This window comes from Cyanistes caeruleus, chromosome Z (assembly GCF_971803275.1).
Source record: "Cyanistes caeruleus chromosome Z, bCyaCae1.hap1.1, whole genome shotgun sequence".
Lineage (NCBI taxonomy): Eukaryota > Metazoa > Chordata > Aves > Passeriformes > Paridae > Cyanistes > Cyanistes caeruleus.
Window position 1 is genome coordinate 70,102,388 of NC_141732.1, and position 24,653 is coordinate 70,127,040.

At 33.8% G+C, this 24,653-nt stretch overlaps 1 protein-coding gene across 7 annotated transcripts in view; it reads right to left on the reverse strand.

Annotated features, from left to right (window-relative positions):
* The window catches only part of SPEF2 (sperm flagellar and cilia associated 2), a 72,533-nt gene that overhangs the window by 4,384 nt on the left and 43,496 nt on the right, over nucleotides 1-24,653 (reverse strand). For 3 of the 7 annotated variants that reach the window (XM_086867659.1, XM_086867661.1, XM_086867664.1), the window contains 9 exons: nucleotides 23,623-23,724; nucleotides 21,841-21,979; nucleotides 20,419-20,660; nucleotides 8,643-8,749; nucleotides 7,439-7,621; nucleotides 5,379-5,471; nucleotides 4,566-4,739; nucleotides 1,260-1,448; nucleotides 1,011-1,133 (listed from right to left, as the gene is read on the reverse strand). In XM_086867659.1, coding sequence (XP_086723785.1) covers nucleotides 1,011-1,133; nucleotides 1,260-1,448; nucleotides 4,566-4,739; nucleotides 5,379-5,471; nucleotides 7,439-7,621; nucleotides 8,643-8,749; nucleotides 20,419-20,660; nucleotides 21,841-21,979; nucleotides 23,623-23,724 — 1,352 coding nt within the window. Of the gene's footprint in view, nucleotides 1-1,010; nucleotides 1,134-1,259; nucleotides 1,449-4,565; nucleotides 4,740-5,022; nucleotides 5,262-5,378; nucleotides 5,472-7,438; nucleotides 7,622-8,642; nucleotides 8,750-12,448; nucleotides 13,835-20,418; nucleotides 20,661-21,840; nucleotides 21,980-23,622; nucleotides 23,725-24,653 lie in introns of those variants that run through there. The other 4 variants (XM_086867660.1, XM_086867663.1, XM_086867662.1 and 1 more) reach the window with 4 other exon arrangements.

Below are 24,653 nucleotides of genomic sequence, written 5' to 3' on the forward strand. Positions count from 1 at the left end.
ATAGTCTTGTCTTTGTCTTACATTTTCTATCACTTTTTACTGTAGCAAATGGAATTTTAACCCTCACTTTCACTGAGTAAAAATTCTTATATTTTATCTTTTACTATCTTTCACTAAGAATGATTATGAGTGATATAATAAACACTGGGCAATTCACACCCTACAAGTGAGGAATATAATTAAGAAACAGCAAATCACTCCTAAACTATCATGTATCATGTATCTTATCCAGATTTACATTTAGCAGGACACTATGTGGGTGATCATCTAAACCTTGTGATGACTCTATATTTGATGTGGGACACAACCTCTCATCTTCTCATGGTATTTTCTTACACCCGGTATATCACGTACTTTTTGCATAGTTTGATACCTTAAACAGGGTGATTCTCTGGGCCAAACTTGCCTTTTGTGCAACTGTTTTAATTGATGTTTAAACATAGGTGCAGGCAGCAGGGAAGAACACTTGGACCTGTACTGCCTCTGCATGCTCTTTTCTGCTGCCTGGTTGGCCTTGGAATGGAATGGGATCTACCACATATCCTACAGTGCCCTGCAGTACAATCCTGTTGGGAGGATAATTCAACCAGACTCCTTTTTGTGGATGGGGAGAAAGGCAAAGCCTAATCAGACAAGGCAGTGGAAAACTTGGAGGCAGCTCCAGGCCAACAAAACTTGTACAAAAATTGGGTCAGAAAGCAGCCCCATCTTTGCTGGATGGAATTTTCATGGAAAACAAAACACTTGTGTCCTGGGGTGACTTTATGATACTGGTACCTTCAATCGTTTAGTTTATGTTATATATTAAGTTCTGCACCTTTAAGACTGGGTTTAAGAGCAAAAGAGAGAGAAGAAAACAACCTGATCTACCCTAAAGCTGCTGGGCTGTATAGCTGATCTACACTGCATTTTCTATTGGTAGTATGTACATTAATTACACGTACATTTCTGGGTTAATGCAAATTTATGCATGTGTGCTTAAAGCCTTTGGTCCCAGACAGAATACTTACAGGAAGTTTGTATTCTTGGCATGTGTTGATCAAATCTTCCATGAAAGGATGCTTCAAAAGGAGTTCAACTGCAATGGGTGTCAGATCTTCAGCACCTAATTCTTGGTACATCTTAATGAAATGCTTCAAATAAAAATAATACGTGGTCAATTTATTGTAAAAAAACCAGTGGAAAAGCATAAAGATCACAGCATATTTTTTTAATGTATGATGCAAGCTACAAAACCATCCTTGAATCAATCTGCCTACCTTATCATAGCTTTCTGCCTTCTTCAGACAGCTAAATCTATGATAGCCTTCATCTTTACTTCCTCCAGTGTGAAACACTTTGAGTAGACATGCCACTGAAATAATTCCTTCACCTGTGTCATTCAAGACTTCATTTTCATCCTCTATTAAAGTCTTTTCATTTGACAATATGTTAGGGCTTGAAGAATCCTAAAAATTTAGGCACAGGTATCACACTTGGGGAAAAACAGTCTGTCAGAAGATGATCTGTTTCACCTAAATGCCCATTAAGAACCAATGAATTATAATTCCAAACTTCAGTTCTTAATAAACAACAGTCATCATCTCACAAAAAATTATCTACTGCACTGTAGGATGGAGGTATAGATCCTGAAAGTCCAGAAATATCCATAATTTTGGCTTTATCAAAAATTTAATAGACAGCTTTTTCCATGAATGTGGCCAACATTGCACAGAAAAATTAGTATTTCTCAGAGCAACAAAACCTAAAAAGATTTAATAGTTACAAACAACAATACCAAGAACTTTTTGTTTATTTAAGCATTAAAGTTAATAATTCTGGATATTCACATGAAAGAAGTATGAATTTTCTAGTCCAAATCTAGTCAGCACAAGAACTGTGTTTTGACCAACAGTTAGCCAGCTCTCCACAGATATAGGTACTTTCTAGTTTATGCAGAAAAATTAAGTTTACTTTAAGCAAGCAATTAGGTAACTTTGTAGTGATATTACAGCTGGTCAAAGAGAAAAAGACCCCAAAAACTAAACAGATAACCCTCATCTCTACCTGCTGTAGAGATTTGTGAGCACAAAGATGAGAAAGGACCTCACATAGGTGAACAGTGCTTTTGACTAGATTATGCCACATTGTAGATTAACCACTAAGCAGCAGGAAATTGCATGTAATTGAACAAACCATTTCTTTCCTCATTAGGAGGGAGAGAGACTGCTGAGGTTCAATCATACTTGTGCTATGTGCCTTGGGCCTTAATACATTTCATTTTGAGGAGGAGTAGTGTAATTTACAGTCTTTTAAACACACAATCAAGATACAACACATAATCAACACATAATCAAGATTACAGAAATATCAGCACTGAAGTTTTTGGGTCTCTCATTGCATTGCTTACACTGAGCTGTGAGACCTACACAACCTGTAATAACCTTATTTAAACTTAAAACAAAGTTAGTAAAAGAAGTCTCAAGAATGTTTGTCTGAGCTTCTCTTAACAACATTGAAAGCTTCAGATGTATTTCTGCAGGCAAATACCAATGAGAAGTCATTACAATTATCAACACAGAACAAGAAAAAGAGAAGAGGCAAATTAGGTGAAATTCAGTAAGTGCCTATGTAAGAGCCAGCTACCTAAGATGTAAAACTTCTTAGAGATGAGCTGGATAGCTCTTTATATTTCACCAATGAATGTTCCACTGACAATATTTACTAAATTTCCAGTACCTGGAGTGAGAATTGGGATATTTAGATCACATGTAAATGGCCACAGGGAAATAACAGCTTAGGTTCTTAATTTGATGATGAAAACCACTTTGGATGTCTTCAAGACTCTGTATTTGATGGAGCTTGGCTCAAACATGACACAATATCAAAGCACTATTTCCTTTTTGCCCCCTCGTGTTTGTGGAATAACTGTCACGAAATTCACTCTACTAAAGTCTATAGAGAAAACTAATGTAATTTACTTCAGTGGTACAGGATTTCTTTTATTGTCCTTTGTCAGTATTCAACATTATTGTTTCAGTGTGTAGGCATGGGGCACAAGGCTTCATGAGGAAGAAAGAAAATATTAAAATGATGTTTTAAATTTGGTCCAGTGATTCTGTGCACCAGCCTAGATAACTATAAAGTCAAAGAGAATCCACACAAGCAAGATTTGTTTATTATCTAATTCTTATATATTCCCAGGTTTCTGAGGGACTCTCCAAGGTGAATTAGGCACACAATCCGTATGTTCGCTACACTGTGGGACATACATCAGACATAGCACAGATTCTCAGAGCCAATGGCTTGAGTGAGAAAGCAGGCATGAGGAAATGCTCAGGTTAGATGGGACATCTCTCTCCTCAGAGATCCAGTGAATTCTGGGTTGAAGGCAAATGATCCCATTCACTCTTGACTTACAACCTCAAGAAGTTGACACGTAGTTGATAATGTTGATGTCAGTGATCTTACCTATATTCTACCAAACTTCCAAAAACATCAATGCAAACAGAAAATGGCAAAGAGGAGAATAGGTTGTGTAGCTTTATATCCAATGAGACGAAAATTAGAACTTGCCACCGAAATATGGGAAATTAATACCACAATATCTAATTGAGAGCATTCTGTGCACTTCTTCCTATGAAATGTGGAAAGTATTATTGTCTTATTCAGTCTCTCCAGTGTACAAAAACAGTTGTGATAAACAGAACACAGGGAAGTGTAACTTCTGTTGTCTGAAATTACAAAATGCTATTTTGCATATGTATATGACTGTGTAGCTCAAAATAATGCCTTTTCTATACTGTTTCTAGATATCTCAATTGTACTTTAAGTCCTGTGCAAATGCTGTCACTGTGGTTGTGACAGGGCAATAAATCATTTTATTCTCTTGAGCAGCAACCTCTTTCCAAGGTGTGTACACGTAAATAATTTATGTCTCAAAAATGACTTATACTTCAATAAGTATTCAATAATAAGCAATTGATGCATGCAGTAGGGTAATTCAAGTGTTAAGACTTTAACAATAAAAACATACTCCAGAAATACTAATAATGTTCAAATGACAAGTTTCATTTGATGTAACAATGCATTCATCATGGCTGAAAAAGTTATTTTAAATTTTTTTTGTATGAAACGAATTATTATTAAACCTTCTGATTTACTGAAAAACTAAAGATTTGGAAATAACACAACAAAGATGTGTCTGAATACCCCAAAGAAAAGTAGTGGAAAATAAAGTAAGACCAGTAATAATACCAGGTCTTGCATTTTGAGTTAACGTTTGTGTAAGTCAGATTCCAGGGACTGACAGCTGGTCAATTAGGCAAAAGAATTACTTCCATTCATATGCACAAGGAGTAGTCACCAGTAAATATCTTAAACTTTCATTACTGGCAAGCAAATTTCCAGACTTTCGAAATAATCCTTCTGAGTTTTATTACCAATGCAATGTTCCCATGAATTCAGTGAGACTACTTGTAAGGACTGGAGCTACCCAGGATATGCAAATATAGAGAAGTCTAGTTAATTTATAATTTGAAAGTACTACTACTACTATTCTCTAGTACTTTTCTGTAATATTTTACCACACATGGAAGGGAAGCTTTCTTTCTTCTGTGAATATATGTTCCAGTAGCAATGCTAAGTGCTCTGTATACACCCTCCACTGGATCAGAGTGGGAGGCGAAATAAAGCAGCATCTCGATATAGTCCAGCAGAGCAATGTCTTTTTTTGTATCCGCAAATAAACTGAAGAAAAACTATAAAAGGGCAAAAATAAGCAAATTAATTTCTATATATGGAATTAAATGAAAGACAAATCAAGGACTGTAGAGAAAAGAATGGAATATAGTTATTCTATTTACTATAATATGCAGTTATTCTAATTACTGCTAATAAGAGCTACTATACTTAAGAAAATGTTGAGACTACACTGATCAAGGCTGTGATAAATCATGAATGTGTGTTAAGTAATGCAAGGAAACAGAAACTGAGTTTCACAGAAAAGGGCGAAATTAATAAAACCTTGTATCATGACAAATATGTTCAAAGCAGTTTTTGTATTCAGATTATTATTAGCATCCTCTTTCATGGAAAATTCTGTGAGCTCAGATGCAGTGATCATTGCCTCCATTCTTTACAAAGCTGCTTGCTGTGTAGCAAAATTAATGCCATTCAGCCAAAAAGAGGAGTAATTAAGTATTTCTGAGCAGACTATGATTTAGTATACTCAAGGCTGATTCTTGGATTCCTCTCTACATTATTCTGAAGCACCACTTGACCTGAAAAAAATACCAAAAAAATGCAGCACTTACTGAAAAACAGAGACCCAAAAACCTGAAATGAGACCTCTCATGTTTAAATAGTGATCTCTTCAAAATACCTGTGTTTTCAGTTACCTTTATGAGGTGGTTTATCCTTTCTAAAGACACAGGTTCTTCGCAACTTTTTGTTATGTTTAGATCTTCATTTCCATTAAACCATAAGCCAACCTGATTTTACAAATAAATAAATAAATAAGGTTGTTTATTTTCACACGTTGAAATAAGGTGCTCTTTATATTCTAGCTATTCAACACACAGGTTACTAAGGGCTTAATTTCTGGACCTAATCAAACTGAATTTGTTATTAATATACAATGACCTAAGAATAATTAAGTAGCTGTTTGTACGTTGTAACAGATACTTGAGAAATTACTGAAAGTCAAGTAGGATAGAAGTGAATGTATGCTTTTGAAAAAAGTGAAAATTAACTATGTAGTTGTGAATCTATGCTGCTAAAGAAGCAGAATATGATATGGAGTTTCTATTCATGTTCTGGTTTCTTCCTTTCAGGATTTTTTCTAACCCCTACACCTTTTGTCCAGACTGTATTTATAGAAGAAACTGTCCATACTGTCCACACTGTCCATACTATTCAGTATGGTGAAGGATAGAGGCAAGGCTCTCCTTAGCTTGCTCCAACAACAGCAAGCACCAAGAGTCCTACAGAGCCAGAGCTATGACTGTAAATTAAAAGTGCTCAGAATCAATTCTGTAGTACTTCCTCTAGACACAGGATCAGCTAGATCTGGATAGGCATGAACAAACTTCCTGCAGAAAAACTCACTTGTGTGAAACCACACCAGGGTGTACAAAAAACCATCACAGCAGGGACAACCCAGCACCATTACCCGGAGATGGGGCCCAGCACTGCGTAATTAACCAGTATAGGTGCAGAGAGAGAGGGCAGCTGAAGCAGCTCAAATCCTCGGTGGAAGGTTATTCAAATCTGTTTTTATTGCATATTTACTACCTTGTAATATTTAAGTGATTAATTTAATTGCTTGGTTAATATTATATTTTAAATTGGATCCTATACTGAAAATGTACATTCTTGGCCTGCATGTCTTGTTAGCTTATTTGTAAACTCTTCAGTAAAACTTACAACAGAAAAATAAGTGCACATGGACCTACATTTATTGTGGGTTTTCTGGCTGTGTAGAGTTTATGCATTAGAAAGTCTGTGGTGGGCAGGTATTGGCGGGTGCTCCTGGAAGTTTTAAATTAATCAAAGAAGTTCTGAAAATGACAGGCCTCTGGACTAAGACAGCCTTTATTTATTTTTCTTTAAAATCCAATGCTTGGTGATTGGAAAAAAAATTACAATAAAGGTCCTATGAAATTTATACAGAACAGTTGGGAAATTATATTTATTACCTTATTATACTTATTATCACCAAACAAATATAGAAACTGGCAAGACTGGAGTATCTACAGACACCTATAAGTGCATATATATATGATACTTCATAGCTAGTATAGTGTGAGAGGGTGAACCAGCAAGTATCACTCTAGGTATTCTTAAAAATGCAAAGTAAAAGTAAGTGAAAATAGGCATAATTTTGCTGAAAGAACAAAAATGTACTTATAATACTCTTTCAGAAAAACCTTGCTGAACTATTTGACAATTGAAATAGAAGTTGTCTTCAGAAAACTGATCAAATAATTTTATAATTTTCCATGTATTCAAGTTTTGAGGAATAATCTTGAGAAAATTAATTATTGGAAAAAATCTAGAAACATTTAATTAAAATGAAGCTGATGAGATGAAACTGAAATCCTTATTTTTAGTTAGAGGAAATGATCTTATTCAGTGTCAAGTGAGTTAATAATCATCAAAGTGCATGAAGAATGATTTCTTTAAAACAAAAAGGATTTTCACTTGTGATTAATTAATGGGAAAAGTAGGAAAATCAAGATAAAAGTACTTTTAATTAGCCTGATTTGTGGAACTGTGCATGAGATACATATTAGGCCATAAATTTCCTGAAAACACTTTCCACTAGAAAGCTCCTTCAGACCTAAAGCATTTAAAATTTAGACTGAGTTTCTCAAGGTGAATAAATCAAACAACATATCATTCAATTCAGGGAGTTTAACAAAATAAAATTTGATTGAAAAAATAAGAGGATTATAACCTGTGTATAATGTTCCTGTGTAATGAAGCCTGATCCAGTGACATCAACAGACTTGAAGCCATGCAGTGTTTGGAGGAGTTGTGTCACAGATGGCACAGGCCAAGGCTGTGCTGCTGCCAGCAAGAATCTGCGCCAGTCAGTAAGTTCTGAGTTCACTGTGAATTCAGATGCCATGTTTTCTAACTATAAAACCAAAATAGCAAATATTGTCAAATGTGTACATAACAGTCTTTCAATATATCCTTATATCCTCATATATCCTTAGACATTTTCCTGGACACGACGTACAAGGTTCTGCAGTGAGGTTTCACATTTCTATAAAGGGCAAAACAAAAAAAGGCCACAGGCCATGGTCTACTGCCATGTGCAGTTGATATCTCTCTAAATAAACACCCTGAGTGCCCAAATAGGTATCTATATATACCTCAGCTTGTGCTTTGAGAATTTCCTTTTGTTAGTTATCCATGATAAATTTAAATCTCATTTAAAAATGGTTCTTTTAAGGAAAAAAAAAGTCTATTATTAAAATAAAGTTAGGATTTATAAGCACTAAAAGTTCTCAAAGAATACAGAGCATGGGATACATGCACATTTGGTCTATTAATAGACAGTATTTGACTGATAGCTTTCCATGGATAATTAATTCCCTGTGCTGACATTACGTTTTTATATAGTCAAGATGACAGATGTGACTAGTTTTCACTAAACTTACTGGAACTACACCACTTTAGTATTAAAATGTTTTACTCATGCAGTTCATCTGTGTGAAGAATATATGAATAAAGTGGTGAAATCCTGTGAAATTCAATTAAAATCTTAATGTGAATCATGGCTGACTATCAGAAATAGTTATCAAAACATGCTGAAACAAGTAAACATTTTTATTCCATAGGTTTACCAGCAACATCTGAAAGAGAAATGAATTCAGTATGGAAGATTTGGAAGTTTTCATGTTTCTCAGTCTGAAAACCTGGATGGTGTCTTAAGAAATTATATAATTTGCAAATTATAAATAAATAAAGTGCTGACAAAATGTCTGGCACAGTGACTTCCATGATCCTTCCTTAGTGAAACAGAAGAATTTTAAACAAAAACTGGCAATGCCCAATAGTATTATAATATTCATTTTATCATACTAAGGGCAATGCTGCATCTTCTACACAAAACAACACTTGAGCTGAAGAGAATATAGGGGTTAACTTACATCTGCAAGTGTTAAGTTCTTCCATGTATCAGGAAAGCAATTTAGTCCAAGATTCAAATTAACCAAGCCACTAACAGTCTCAATAAATACTTTCTTTGGTATAAAACCTAATAAAAAATCAATATAGAAATATGTTTAGCCTTTTAAATAGACTTTTGTTAAAAAAAAAAAAAGGTCTATTTTAAAATTTTAATGCCCATATGAGAAAGCCATTTAGTTTCCATTTATGGACTATTGATAATGCTAATATTTTCCAAACCAAACATAAAATCTCCTCATTTTAAAACGAATCATATGTGACCTATCTAATAGCAAAATTTCAAATATTTCACTGCACTACAATTCTTCTGGTACTTGTCCTGATCATCATTAAGATCACTAATCCATCCTCACTCATTCACAGACAACAATCTCATAGATTTCTGTGTATTGAATACCTACCAACGTTTTCTTCCACTCTGCTCTATTTTAATCAATCATAAGTCTATCTTCACTCTTTAAAGCAAGTGTATGCTAGAGAATAGGGTGAAACACAAGAATTGTTGTCTGTTGAACTCTGAAACAAAATTTAACTGTTTGAAAAGCCTCTCATAACTCACATTTGGGAGTTAAAACTAGCTCCACTTACTTTATTTTAAAGAAATCCTAAGAAAAGATCAGTTAAGTCCAGCAAACCCTATTCGTTTTTTTAAGCAGGAATAGAAACTTCAAATTTCATGTATGGTATTAAAACACAAAATTATGCATAAAAAATTTTAACAGACAGACATGGGTCTTTTCTTTCAGAATTGGACTTTTCTGGGTCAGTGAGAGATCACTGCAAAACCTCTGCAGTAAAACAAAACATGTAAAATAAGTTTCAAGTTATTTAAATTTTGAGAGATAAAGCTGATTTGGTTAGGTTGTGATCAATTCCATGGCATCAAAACAGGAGTTTTCAGATTACCTTTAATAGCAAATACAATCAGTGAAATACTGGAAAGACTTACTTATATTTTTCCTTTTTCCAGTTAAACTTCTTGTCTGTTTGAAAAGCCAAAGCTGTTCACATTCTATGGCTAAGACACTTTGTTTGAAGTGAAACAGTGAAATGAGATTTAGGTTTATTAAAAAGATATGTGATAGGAATATGAAGAATGTGTTTGAATATTAATTCCATTATGTCGCTATTCAAAATCAAGTTGCCAATTTGAATTAATAGTCTGCATCTCTGTAGATCTGTTTATCTCCAATCAGGAAAACCAGGATTAATGCCCTCAACACATCTTAATACAGCAGAGAGATCCTACACATATTTAATCTTGTAGAGAAGAGGACAAAAATAGATTTAGGAAGCTCAGTCTGTTGGGACAGGAGGAAGGAAGGGAGAACCACCCGGACTTGAAGCCTTTGTATCCTCCCACATATTTCAGCATGAAAGCAAAAGCTAGGAAAAAAATACTGTCAGTGGTAACAGTGTTCTGATGACACATCTTGATAGTTTTTGAGTTTATCTACATTGAGAAAGAACATCTTCTAAAAATTGTGATAAACCATGTGCTGTTTCCTGAAGCAGCTTGGATTGCTAACATAATAATTTTAAGGTAGACAGAAGTTTGTTTTTTCCATGAAAACTTCAAGCCTCAAGAATCAGATCATTTCCATATAGCACAATGAAACCTCATCACAGGAGCATCATTACTGGGACATTTCATCTAAGATTCAATAAACCAGGTAACATTTCAGTGGTTCACGGGGAAAACAGGATATGGTCCATGAAGGAGCCAGTGAACAACAAAAAACAACAGGGAAATATTTTACATCTTCTTTGCAGTCTCAGATTTTCTACTGATTTACCATAAAGAGCCCAGCTAATAATTTTTATTTTGTTTTCTGCTAAACATTTCCCTTTCCATTTGTTCACTGCCAGTCTAAATTAGCTTTCATGATGTCACACCACCTTATGTTTTAAACTCTTTAACCCCTACTATGATTTCCCTACAGGACAATAAAATATGTAGTTCCTATCTTTTTTTATGAGGTTCTGACTTCCTGAAATTTGATTTTCTTCATAGAATTCTAAAAGGGTACTAATATCGTCATATCACTTTTAGTGAAGGTACCTGACTTCAGAAGCATATATTGAAAGTATTTGAGGGACAAGGAATTTAAAGAACTTGCATCAAAACTAATGTCTGAAATTATTAAAGGATTGAAATTTAAAACATTAATCACAATTTACATAAACTATATAATTGCTTATATTAACTATAGAACTGCTGATGTGCTGTAGGGCAACTTCTTTTACTTTACTACTTCCTCCTGAAACATCTGACAAGGGACAATTCCAGTTATAACAGTTCAAAAATTTCAAATGGACTGTGACTTAATTCCTCCTATTGACATATGTAGAAGGAATGAGAGTCTCAAATGAACAGAGGAAATCCCTCATAAACATGAGGGATGAAATATATTCCTCACTGTTTTTAGATATTTTGTCTATACTTGGTGGATTTGGCTATATATTACAGAGCACAGAACTGGTTTTGAGTATCTGATTATAATACCAAACAAGAGGTGACTCATCATTTCAGCTCAAGGGCTTCATGATCACAGAGAGATGCTGAGAGTGGGCAGCTACACAGATGGTACCCAGAAAAGAATACCGGTGTCTGCAAATGGTATTCTGCAAGCAGTGAAAGAAAATAATGTCCTCTAGGAAGGAAAAAGGAAAACAATTCCCAGAATTGGCTTTTTCCACTTAGAAAGTCTCATTTTAAAAAAGGTATGCTCTTTACAAAATCCTTTTATAAGTACAAAATAAAAGAAACCAAACCTAATAAGTTTTAGTTGAATAATGTAGGAGAGTGAATAGAAAATTAAACATTTTTAATTAAAAGGAGTAGCAGGCATCTTATAAAAAGAATCAGTATTCATGAAGATTTTGAAAAACTGGAGAGATGGTCAGGTCAGTAAGTAAGTTTCACCAGAAACAGATCAAAGAACTTTCTGGAAAATGACTGCATAAATTGATACATTTATTACATTGCAGATAAAACAATTCAGGAACAGACTTTGAGCACATTGAAGAACAGGATTAGAATTCAAAGTGAACTTCAAAAAGTCTAGAATAAAAGTACACTATCCAATAAAGATAAATGTCAAGTGCCCCACTGGGCTGACAAAATGAACTGAATAAATATCCCAAAGGGAATCTTAGTGACAAAGTAAAATTTCTATAGAAAAGTCTCCAAGGATTACAGCAGATTACAATATTATGAGAAAGTACATAGGAAGTAATTGAAAATAATCCTTTTTTTTCCCCTCCCCCCTAGACGTAAAGTCTTCTGCTACAATACAACTTTGGAAACTCTAGATCAATAAGGATGGATGTAAACAAAAGACATCTCAAAAGAAAGCAGCAAGAATCATCACCTGCTTAGAATATATCTCCTGAGACGTGAGGTTGAAGGAATTATGTTAGATTCATGCATGAAAAGATTATGAGAAAACATGCCTCCACCCTGCAGCATGAAAGTGACTTTAGTGTTACAGATACAGAACTACCATTTTTTTGTTTATCTTTCTTTTTTTTTTGTTTTCAACTGTGTAACATCCTTGGGACACATTTTCAAACTTTTTCTAATCTGAACATAATTAAAAATCTCCATTTGAAAACTTTGAGGAAAAAGAACCCTCTTGGTACTTATTATGTGATTTAAAAGAAAACTGTCTGAATTCAAAATTCTAATATATAATAAACCACATATCTAATAAGGTAATCCATTAAATCCATCCTGTTGCTTATTAGGCAAAGTATATCTAAGCTTTTTTTTTTTTTTTTTTTTTTTTTTGTCTATGAAATCACAAGTACAGATATTTTATACAACACACAGTAGTGATCTCTATTTCTGATCTCTTCAGATTAATTCTCCTGGAGTGGACTAACATGCTTTAATCAGGCATTCCTTCAAAACCTACTCAATTTCTGACACACTGTTTATACCCAGAAGTAGTACGAGCATCTTTGCAAAACACCAAAAAGAGACTGTATGTCTCGTATATACACACACACACACACACATATATATATCTGTGTGTGTCTGAGATATAGCATACACAGTACAGAGCAGAGCTGAGTAATGCAGTAGGGTGTGGGATATTGGGAATCTGCTATTACTACATACATTTTATATTGAAAATAGAGAGTTATCTTGATTTAGCAGAGAGTTGATTCAAAGGCAAATGACCTCGTATTCATTTCTCCCAAATTACCTGTAGTACATCTTCATTTGCTGTTGAAGGAACCAAAAAGGGTCTTTAATGATTTAATTTTAGCTATCTTTTGATATAAATCACAGCTATTTCCTTAATGGTAGAAATATATTCTGCTGGTATGCTTTACCTTTTGAAATTATCAAGTGAAAAGGTGCATTTAGAATACACAGAATTGTGAAAATACATATTCTCTAAATCATACTTATTCTCAGTTCCTAGATTAAAAATCAAGATACAGTATTCTAATTGCAACCCTTAAAAATATTCTTACAAGGAAATAAAAAGTAGTTAAAGCTGTGAGGTATATTAATCATATCCTGTCTGTAAGAGTATTTGTTATGGTAAGACTAATTCATGCAATTAATAATCAGAAATGGGAAGATGGATCTGTTCTGCCTGTCTAGGAAAGTCTTCAGAAGAACAAGTCTGAGGAAGGTCATGTTAAAGTTTATCTGGTTTGCACAATCCATCAGGGTTTGTATTGGAAGAGCCAGATTTAGAAATAGCATGGTATCTTCTAAAAATATTTTCTACTCTACCCAATGTTATGGAGTCCATGCTCTTCAACATTTGCTCTGCAGAAGCTGTATCTGGTGAAGCAGAACTGGCAGCTTCCATGCAGGTAGCCCAAGCATGAGCTTCACTACTCTGGTGTGTGTTTATAAATTCAAGTTTGAAGTCATCAGTGCCAGAACAAAAATTATGAATATTTTCCCCCAAATCCACATTATGTTTCCGACATGGTACACAAAACATTATTCCCCTTTCATCATCATATTTTAACCAGGAGTATTTTGTTAGCCATATTTTTGGAAACTGGTGATTCCTCTTTGTTTTCTGACGTTCCAAATCTTTCTTCTCTTTCCCTCTGTCACCAGCTTCTCTGTTGCTAGCAGAATTAGTCTTGCTTTTAAATTGCTTCAATGCTCTTATGGCTACAATTTAAAAAGAAACAACTAAATAAAAAATAATTTTTATTTGATAAAATATCAATTGAATCTTTTATTTTTTTGTCCATTTTTATCTTGTTAATTTGGGACAAGAGTGTGACTTGAAAGAACAGTCATGAAACAGCAAAAGGAAAGAAGATCTACTCTTAAATCTCTTGAAGGCTTCCCAGGATTCTTGCAAGAATTTGTCAGTTTTGATTTTGATTATTAGACATTTGTCAGAGTATGCAACCCATGAAGTGCAGCAGCATCAGTGTTATTTTTGAAACAGCGAAGAGGGAAGTTATGAAGTGGAATTCAGAATGGTCTTTTAGGCAAAATGTCTCCAAAAACTACTGCTGCAGTCACAAACTTATTACTGTGTCCATCATACCTGGCATTAGCAGAAATGTTAGCTTGGAGGAAGTCTGTAAATACATAATCAAAAACCTGACTATGTCAGAATGCCTAAGATGCTTACATAGTAGCTGACATGATCTGTATTTGTATTTACCTGCAAATGACAGTATTACTGCTCTCAGAACCATATATGCATTCTTAATGCACTGAGATTGTTCTCATCTCGAAAATTTTATTTCTAGATCCCATTTATCTCCTACTTTTGCCCAGTAATTTAATGATTCTTTTAGTACACCATTGCCATAATTTTAGGACTTTGAAAAGAAAGCAATCAAACAAGAAAGAGAAACTGCATGCAGAATGGAAGCAATAAAATGAGAAATCTATTTGTTCACTGGGAACTAACCAAAGTAACTCTGCAGATGACCTAAAATCTGACTCTCCACCCTCCTTATTGTGATGGGTACATCAAGAAGAAAAATTAATGAGTACATTAAGCTAATCATAGAGAGAAATGCTATTTCTAGTGCTTTAAAATGTCTTGAGAAAAACAGTTTTTGTATGCCACTCTTTTCTATTTTAGAAGAAGGAGCAAATTTTTATATACATATAATACACAACTTGTGAGAACTGTTTGTTCCCATTGTTGAAAAAAGTGACAACTTGTTCCATTCTATTCTAAGCATCCTGAAAGGTCATAATATTAATAAGTTAGGAACATGCATTAAATACATTTTCAGTATGAATTATTCTTGTAAATAACTTAAAATCTGAGGTAGCAGCTGTGGTCCACATGGACAACAAAACAAACAGACTCAGAAAGTTTTTCTGACATGTGCCCAGGTACCATGAACAGAACTGAAAAGAGGAAGAGAAATATTCTTAACACAGAGTAAAGATTAAAAATCTTCACTAGACAGACACAAAACCACAAGGTAAGGTGAAAAAGAGGTGGAGGGCTGGAGAATTGGACCTGAAACTTGAGAAGTAAAAAGGTTGTAAGAGACAGAAACATTTTAATACCTCTATAGTGCCTACCACTTCTTTAGGCATACAGAAACCTGTGGAAATTTGCTGGTGATTAGGGAAATAGGAATCAGAGTAGACCTGTGATGCACCATTAAGGGTAATATTCCCTGTACGATGAACCTTCAGGGTTTCCAATATTTTTTTCAATTCACATGGAGAAACTGCAAATACAGGAAAAGTTGGAATCTGTCGCAGTGGTACCATGGAAAGAATAGAGGATACAAAAGGAAACCAGCCTGTACTACTTATGAAGCAAATTATGAAGCAACTTCTTCCTATAAAGTTTGTTATCAAATGAAATCAAGAAGAAAACTAACGTGGGAAAAGCTACACTAGGAAGAATTGGTTTTCATTAAAATCTTCTTAAAAGGCAGTATCATTCTCTGATACACAGAGTGACTGGCAAGCCTTTACATGTTTCAATAAACAGTGAAGAAACTTAAAAAAAAAATGCCAAAAAAAAAAATTAGTGAAGATATAACAGATTATTACCACTAGTGAAACTGAAAACAGAAAAAACAAACATTTAAAAAGCAGCATGACATCAGCATAAGTTTACACTACAGCCTGGGAACCAGGACTGTGACATTTTAAATGGAACCTGTGACATTTAAAAAAAGAGCAATCACTATGCCTCAGTTATAAGGGTGATATACAAAAGAGACCATTTCTTAATGATACACCAGTCAGTAGAGTATTTTCTATAGGCACTGTATAAAAATAACTCCATAAACTGATGAAGTAGTAAATCTCTATTAAACATTCAGATTATAAATTTACAAAGGCAACAAAATCCTAAAAGATTGTAAACTTATACTAGAGAATTATGTTACCAGTTATTCCCTTACCATAAAATTTTACTAAAATATTTGAACAGATTAGTATTCCCTTCTATTTTCACTGAGAAAACTGTTTCCATAGCAGTTCCTGCCTAGAACTTTGGATAATAATCCTTTGCAAATTACATACCAGACTCTGTAGCAATTTTATATGGATGAATGAGTGAAATAAACCCTGAAAGCTGAATTATATTCTTTGAACTTCAGGACTCTAAAAGGTAGTAATATGGGATACTTGTACCCTTAGATGAAAAAGATGGGAGTCTCAAAAACACGATACTTTCCATCCAAGTTGTTGATAGACTCATCACTCCCTATAGGTCAATTTCACTGTAAACATTTGCATAATCTATTCACTAATTATTACTGCTGCTACTATATTATAATCTTCATTAAATAGCAAGAATTGGGACTTTAAACTTAGAAGCACTGAGAATTAAGGTATTTTGTTGCTGTACAGATGTAGTGAGGGATGAGGTCCTCTGTCATGCTGACTGACATCTTAAAATTTTATACATATATATACATATATCTATCAATCTATATATACACATATATATACATATGCATACATACATACACATATTTTTTTTTTTTTCAAATGCACAGAAACATGTTAAATATGTTCCACAAATTTTTGAAATTAAATAGCATACATGACTTAGTAAGAGTCACAAAAAGAGGTGTAAATTAAACTATTGGTGGAATTACTAAGTTTTCACCTAGAAAGAAATACTTCCTCTGTCCACAAATTTAAAACTTTAATATTTTCAAGTTTTAAAAACCCACATTGAAGATAAATAGTCCTTAAAAGATATGTTAGAGATGATGAAACTATTCCTATGCTCTCATATGGATTCAATCTCTATTTGTATCAAAGCCAGGCAGTTACTATTCTTAAATTGTTTCTACAGAAGTGCTTGGGGAAAGAAAGCATAACATGTAGACATTATCGAGGGTCATTATATAATTCTGTCTCCATAAAATATTCCATTGAAAAGGTAGCATTTCAGCTGAACACACATTTTAATATAACTGTCTGCTCCCAATCTATCAACACGGTAAAATTCAATTCACAAGTTCATAATTTGAAAGCAAACAGCAATGCAACATGGACATTTTTTGTCCCTTATAATTTAGCAGACTAGTAGTTTCAGAAATCAGTGTTTTAAACAATTTTTGGTTATTTGATATAGAATTTTTTTTAAACCTTACTGGTATCTATTTTATCTAATTACAGAATCATTTCTGTAATTAAACTGTAATGGGTCATAAGGATCATGGCTGTGAAAAAGAAAAAAAATTAAAATGCCCTTGTGTGATTCAGTCATAAGATGGAGAACAAATCTGGGATAGATTCTACTTTGATCTGCTTGGTAATGCAAAACCACACCCAAACTGAATTCTCTGAAACAGCTCTGGAATTAAATGGACACATTCCATATGTGTGCGCTAATTGAAATGACAAGATGTGCTTAGAGAAGATCACAGTGCTGAAGGGAATCAAAGAGGATGACAGACAATAATAGATATTTTAATTTTGTTGACTATAAAGGCATGCATTCAAAAAGACTGTAAGAGAGAAAATAAAAAAGGTGAATGTTAGTGGCTCCATTTAAGACTCATCACAGCTCTTCCTATGAAAAAGTACTCCTATGAAAAAGTACAGGGTAATATATTAGAGCACTGTTCAAAACTTGATCAGAGAATTAGTGAAATTGATTAGTGCAGACTCATGTTGACTTTGGGCAACAGCACTTGGGATAATAATAAAAAAAAAAGTAAATTGTTTTCTCAAATGAAAGACTGTCAGTAGGTAGGAAGGTCCAGCACAGGCTAATTTTGTCCGCTGATGTTTAGAATGGAGAATAATGTGCTTCCACAGAGAGCCAAGTGTGCAGGACTGCACAAAGTTGTCTGTGAAGAATCGTCAATTCTTTAAAACTTTAGATTCCTAGGAAACACAAAACTGTTTCATAAGAATTCTTCCATGAATATCGAACATTTTTAAAGTATACTGGCACTCCTACTTTTAGCTTTAATTTTGGTAATTTGTTAAATATATCTTGAAAAGACTTCCTTTTGACATTTACCAAATAACTTGAGAGAAACCTGTTTACGTGTTAATTTCTTCTAATAGAATCACTCCTCCTTTTTTACTCTTCGTTTGCTTGCATTTCTAAGTAAAAATATGCTTCATGCAATCTCCATGATGCTTTAGAAAAGCCTAATTTCCACTTTTCAGAACAACTTTAGGAAATCCATTATTCAGAACTACCTCTATTCTACTACAAGGAGATTGGTAGATTTATTCTATTTAGACTTGCCCAATAGCCTATACTTCATGTGATTTTTTTATGTGGCTTTCAACTATGAATGCTGAGAGATATGCTGGGGTGTGTAAGAATAAGAAAAGATAGGATATTTGGCAGCAAATCTAGATCTGTTTGGAGGTTCTCCAAGATAAGGCTTTGTTTGTTACTTTTTGGTATCTCCTTTAGAGATGCTGATCAACAATTTCACTACTGCTGTGCTGGGTGCTTTAGTGTTTTTTACTCTTTTGTTCAGTGAGAGACCAACTACCGAGATGTGTATTTTCTGTTGACCATTCTATTGAACAAGGGGAGACAGAAGGCTATGAAAAATTTTCCTATGTTTTAGGAAAGAAAGGAGTCTATAATGAAGTGGTTGCCTTAGGAAACCTATGATGTGATTTATGTTGTCTTAAAATGTGTAAGAGACTGGGAGGAAGTATTTTAAAGATGATTTGCACAGCTTGTGCTTTCCATCCTAATTCAGCTATCCAAAAAAGGTAAGTATCTTAACTTAATAGACACCAAAGAGAAGATAAATTCATAGGGTATAGCACCTTATTTTAAACAATAATTCTTTCCCATTGTCTCAGAGAACAAGCAATAGCATTCTTTTACTGTTTTATGGCAGCTAAGGCAAGAAATTTCCTCTTTCAGATAGTCACACAAGTCATGTTGGGTCTTTTTAGTGAATACAATACTATCAAAAGTGAAATATTGTAGAATGATAAAGACTTCAGTTGTTTTCTTGCTAATTATTACAACTTTACAAAGAAAATGTCTGTCTTAAATATGTCAAGAATAATAAAGTTTGTAATAGACAATTTTTTTTAGATTTAAGTATTTCAATCATGAGTGATCTAAAACAAAAAAAACCCTCTCAAGTGCAAGTACCAATCAAACTGGTATCTGTGTTTCACTTCCATGGCCCAGTAAATTATTACAAACATACAGATTCCTAGTTTTGTGTCGCATTATATATCTGCAATACTGTGTGCAGAATAGGTCTCTACAGGACATTTTGAAATGCTTACACCCACATCTACACTCCTACACTAGAGACAGGATGATATGCATCTCACTGAGGGAAAACTGTAAATATCTTTCTGCCTAAACCAGTTTTATATGCAAAAGAAAATTGGAATTGCTGTATAAATACACATGAAAAGGATTTCCCAATAAAGAACTAAACCCAACTTCATTGTACCTTTGTGGCCTTACTACATGGGAAGAGTTAGATCTTGAATTGCAAGCACCTGTTTACACATTGTATTTCACAATCTTAGTGGCAATAATACTAAACTTATAACCATAATATGGAACACTGGTAATGAAACAATCTGCAAATACATGTGTAACTACTTTCCATCTGAGTTTAAAACTGCCTTACCTAAATTACTCTGTAACATTTATACAGTCTCAGGAACTATTGCAAGGCTTTTTAGGCATCCGAAGCCTTGAATTCCCATAATTAGAGGGTAGACATACAATAAATGCATGTTTAAAGGTAGAAAAAATTACATACCTGATCTAATGCTTGCAAATCACCTAAACAACAGGCACACATTGACTTTAAGAATAGAATGGCTAATTTTATACTACAGCCTATATAACAGCTTCATAAAAATACTGATCATTTTAAAACGGTGTTTTAAAATAACATAGCCTTAATTCAATGAGCTCTCAATTAGTAAAAAAAAATTAAAATTGCATTTTTAAGCAAAGTAAGCATGATACACACTGTACTGAAAACCTATTACAGGTTAAGAGAGGTGTTAGAGAAATATTAAATATGTGGTCTTGACAATAAAAAGCCCTTAGGAAAGCTATTAAAAACTTTCACGTGGTCTATTATTTCACATTTCAACATCTCCCACTATGACTTTGTTTTTCTGTGTAGCAGGATCTTTAACTGTAGTACAATCTTTAACAACACAGATAACTAATATTACCTTTAACAATATAGGTAACTAACTAAGCTCCCAATTACTCTAGATTTTAAGTAGGTAACCAACAGTCCTTTGGGAGTTGATTGGAAAACATTTCTTACCTTTAGGTGCCAGCTGTAGAAACTGCTTATGAAGTGTAGTAAGTTGTGAAATTGTTAGAGTACTACTTCCTGAGATTTCTATGCGTTGAAATTCTGGTGGAGGAACAGGGTCAGGAACAGGGTCAGGAACCATTTTTACATCGCTATTGATGAAGAAATCTGTACCTTCTAAAGTCATTTCATAGTGGATTTTGCTAGAACTCTCAATATGATGTCGTGCAACCTCTACCAGTTTTTCAACACTGAAAACGTAAATGCAGAAACTTATGAGTATAATACACAATGTTAACAACATCGCTTTAAATTTTAATATGCTTGTGCTTTAAAAGCTTTCCTAAAGCAAGAATTCCAAATCCTCTGTGTGAATTCTGTAACTACCAAAATCATTATGAAGTCTACTCTTCCTCTGGCTGCAAGAAACCTTTTGACTCTAGTCACAAATTTAGATGTAGTCAGATCTAAGACAGAAAAGACCAGGAAAAACATGAAAGTACTTTCTAAGCTAGCATACTGGAGAGGCATATGATCTCCTTTTCAGTGACTCCTGTTTTGTAATGACTACAATTTATACGAAAGAGAAAGACATCAGCTCTCTATAATGTGGAGCACAGATTTGGCTTGCAGTGTCAGGTCAAAGGATATGATATTCTGTAAACGTGGTGTTTTTGCTGGCAGATATCAGGAGAGAAAATAAAACTGGCTGGAAGGAAGAGGCTTTGCCTCTTTGAGCCATTGCCTGTTAAAGCCTTCACATCTGCATTTATGCCTCTCTTCTTGGTCATGTCCTGACATGGATCAAGCAGCACTGTCCCAGGTATGATTCAAAAGTTAGTATAGGGCAGAAATACTTTGTAAAGGGCAAAGCTATTCCTTTCCTGTAGAAATGTCCTTTAATGATACAGACATTGGCCATTCTATGTCAGACTGTCTAATTTCCTGTAGTGATCCCAAGTACATTTTATTTAGTAGGACAGAAAAATTGTGAAGAACTGTTTTTTTAATGGTCCTTGAAATAATTTTGAGAAATGTAGTATGTAGTTTTAACAATAGGTGTTATTTCCAGTGTGTGCAAAAAACAGGGAAGAAAATAATCCCACACTCCAAAGTGACAGGAGCTACTGAAATGATAGAGAGCTGTCTATTAAATGAAATAACTGATTGTCTGCTCATTAATCTGCTAAACCTGTAGTCTAGAAAAATAGCACAGCATGATAATTACCTTTACAGCTACAAGCAGAACCTTTTAATCAGCCATGAATTGAGTTACTAGCATTCAGGTTTCTAAGGTAAAACTAAATTAAATTTACATTAATTTTCTACATTTTTTCCAAATTTCTGTCTCCAGAAACAACTACATTTACTACCATAGTCTAGGTTAAAAAAAGAAAAAAAAAAATCCTATTTAAAATTGATGCTTGTTACCTTGATATTTCCTCCAAGAACATGGATGCAAGCCAATATTCCATATCTTTATAAGCCTCTTCTGCTTTAGATTTTAGTTCCACAAGAAATGCTAAAGCTTTTTCTTTTATAAGTTCTAGCCGAGATTTTGTGGCTGCCTCTGTTTAAATGGTAAAGTCATAACGAATAATATTTATAAAATGTGAGGAATATTACCAGTCTAAGCACCTAAAGTTCAACATATTTAACTGTATTTAGCTAAAAACGATAGCTTAGAGGATACTTGCTGCCTGGCTAGTCATCTTTCTGTAGTACTGTTAGGCTGCTGTAATTGTGGCTTCTCTACATGCTCTTTGTGCAGCTGCTATCAGTATGTTACAGAGGTAAGTGCATGACAATTTTTGTCTCCCTGTCTTTTCAGAGGCAGGTACTACACAGAGAGATGACCGATAAAGCTGCACTCTTAACACTAACAGAATAAAAGGCAAGGTAGATTGGTGCAACAGAGAAATTAAATCAATGTTAAAAACTTAGCTACTGTACACAACTAGTGCTTTTGCTGGACTCTGTGTATCTGTGTAATGAAAAAAAGAAGTTACCAAAAGGTAGCCAGATAACAAAGCTGAAAGAAAAACTACGATTCTCAAATACCAGCTATGTGCCTGTACAAATAGGAAATAGAGCTCAACATGTTCAGCCTTCCTTAAGTTCTTGGCTTTTTCCTTAAACATAGGATGATGAAGCAATGTCAAGAAAAAAAAAACCAACATGTTAATGAATCACTGAAATTCATATTTATGCAATTAGGATCTTCAAAGTTATTACTATTCTTCTCATTACCCCAAAATATTTACTTTTACTTTACTATTACTTTAGAATATTTATTCCTGAACTGCTTTTGTATTAAACCATGTTGAAAGATGTAGGTGTACAAGCATTTGGTATGACTGGATCTAAAGAAGTCTTATGAGTTTGTAGTTTGTTCAATAACTGCTCTTTGGCCACTATCTTTCATAATAAAATACTATGCAATAGTTAGCCCACCAAAGAGGATCCATATGATGATGGGCTTGCCAACTATTGCCAAATAGAATCAATAAAAGCTGGGTCTATCTTCCCTTTAATGATAAAACAGTCTTCTAGTCTAAACCTATCCTAAAAAAAAAAAATAATCAGAAACCATTTTCAGTTTGGGACTTCCTATCTTCAGATATCTACTTCTGGCTGAAATGAACCATTCTGTTTGAACGTTACTGGGTAAGACAGACAAAGAGACAGAATGACTGAACTGTATGTAGGTTTTAGAAGAGTCTGTCCATAAAGCAGTTTGGAAGAACAAACAAAATCTAGGTCCTACTGCTTGAACTCCATGTTGCTTGAAAAGGAGGGAATCAGAGAAAAACATCAATGAAATATGCAACTGCCAACAAATCCTTTCCCAGAACAAAACATTTCAAATACTGAATCCAATTCAATTGAATATTGAAGTGTGATTAACAACTTATGCAAAACATTTTCTTTCAGGATGAATATTTGCTTAGTCATGACAAATTAAATTAGACTAAATGAAACAGAAGAAAAAAGGAATTAAAATCATATTATGACCTTCAATATATTTACCACAGAATGACTAGTAATTACCACACTAAAAATATTTCCTGATTTCTCCAGACATGACTGTCTCTCCTTTTTCTTTCATATCCGTCCATTTTACCTATTGTCTCTGGTTAGTACTGACTAGCACACTAACCAAATTAGGAATAATAATCACCTACCAATATAAGTAACCAAACAGTAACATACCCTCATGTTTCAAGGCACTGAAATATTCTTGCTTTATTTTAAGTGCTATCTCTTCTTTCCTTAATTCTTCTGGGTCTATAGGAGCTGAATTGGCTTTTGCTCCTGCAGGAAAACAGACGTCTCAGTCTTTGGACTTTGCTTGTAGATTTGTGTATCATGAAAAACTACATTTTTGATGTAGTGACCATTTATGAGAATGCAAAGGCAGCTACTCAGCTACCAAATGTGATTTACATCTGCAAGTCATGCTAAGGTTAACAGCACATAAAAATACCCCAGCATATACAACTGTATTAAAGTTGGTTAAATAACATCCTAAAATGCATTTCTGAATGGAAAATCATGACTGAATAAGTATGCCTCTCATTTGATCCTAAATGGTCAGAACAACCTGTTTGACCATAGTATCTGTCAATTTATCACAACCAGAACAGAATAAATGTCTTTTCAATAATACTTGTTTCTTTTGGAATAAACTCAAGTTTAACAAACTATAGTAAAAATGTTATGGTATTAGTTACCATCAAAGTAGTGGAAAGAACTATAGTATTAAAAAAAAAAAATAGAAAAAAAGAAGGAGATCAGTTACTTCATGCCCTTTCAAAACTGCATTTTCACCTTGTTTTGACTTATTTATCTATGAACAGATATTGTAAAGATATTTTATCGTGTTTTTAGAGATTGCATGGAATTCTGTAGCCACATGACTTTGACTATTACTCAAAAATATTAAAATATTTGTAATTGCTTTATCCTAGAAGAAGAGCAGATGGAGATGTTACAAAAAAAAATATGATATCTCATAAGGTCAAAACAAAACACATGGTCAATTCTAGAAATGATAAAACTACAGGTGATAAACTGTATAACTCTGTTACCAACCCATAACTCTGTCCTAGGGAGTTCTCATGTTACAGGAACACTACAGCAACACTGTGTTTGAAATTAAATCAAAGTCAATACTTAGTTACAAATCCATCCGTTCATACTTCATCTTCTACTAGGAAGAATTCACAGCTTTCTACCTGGTA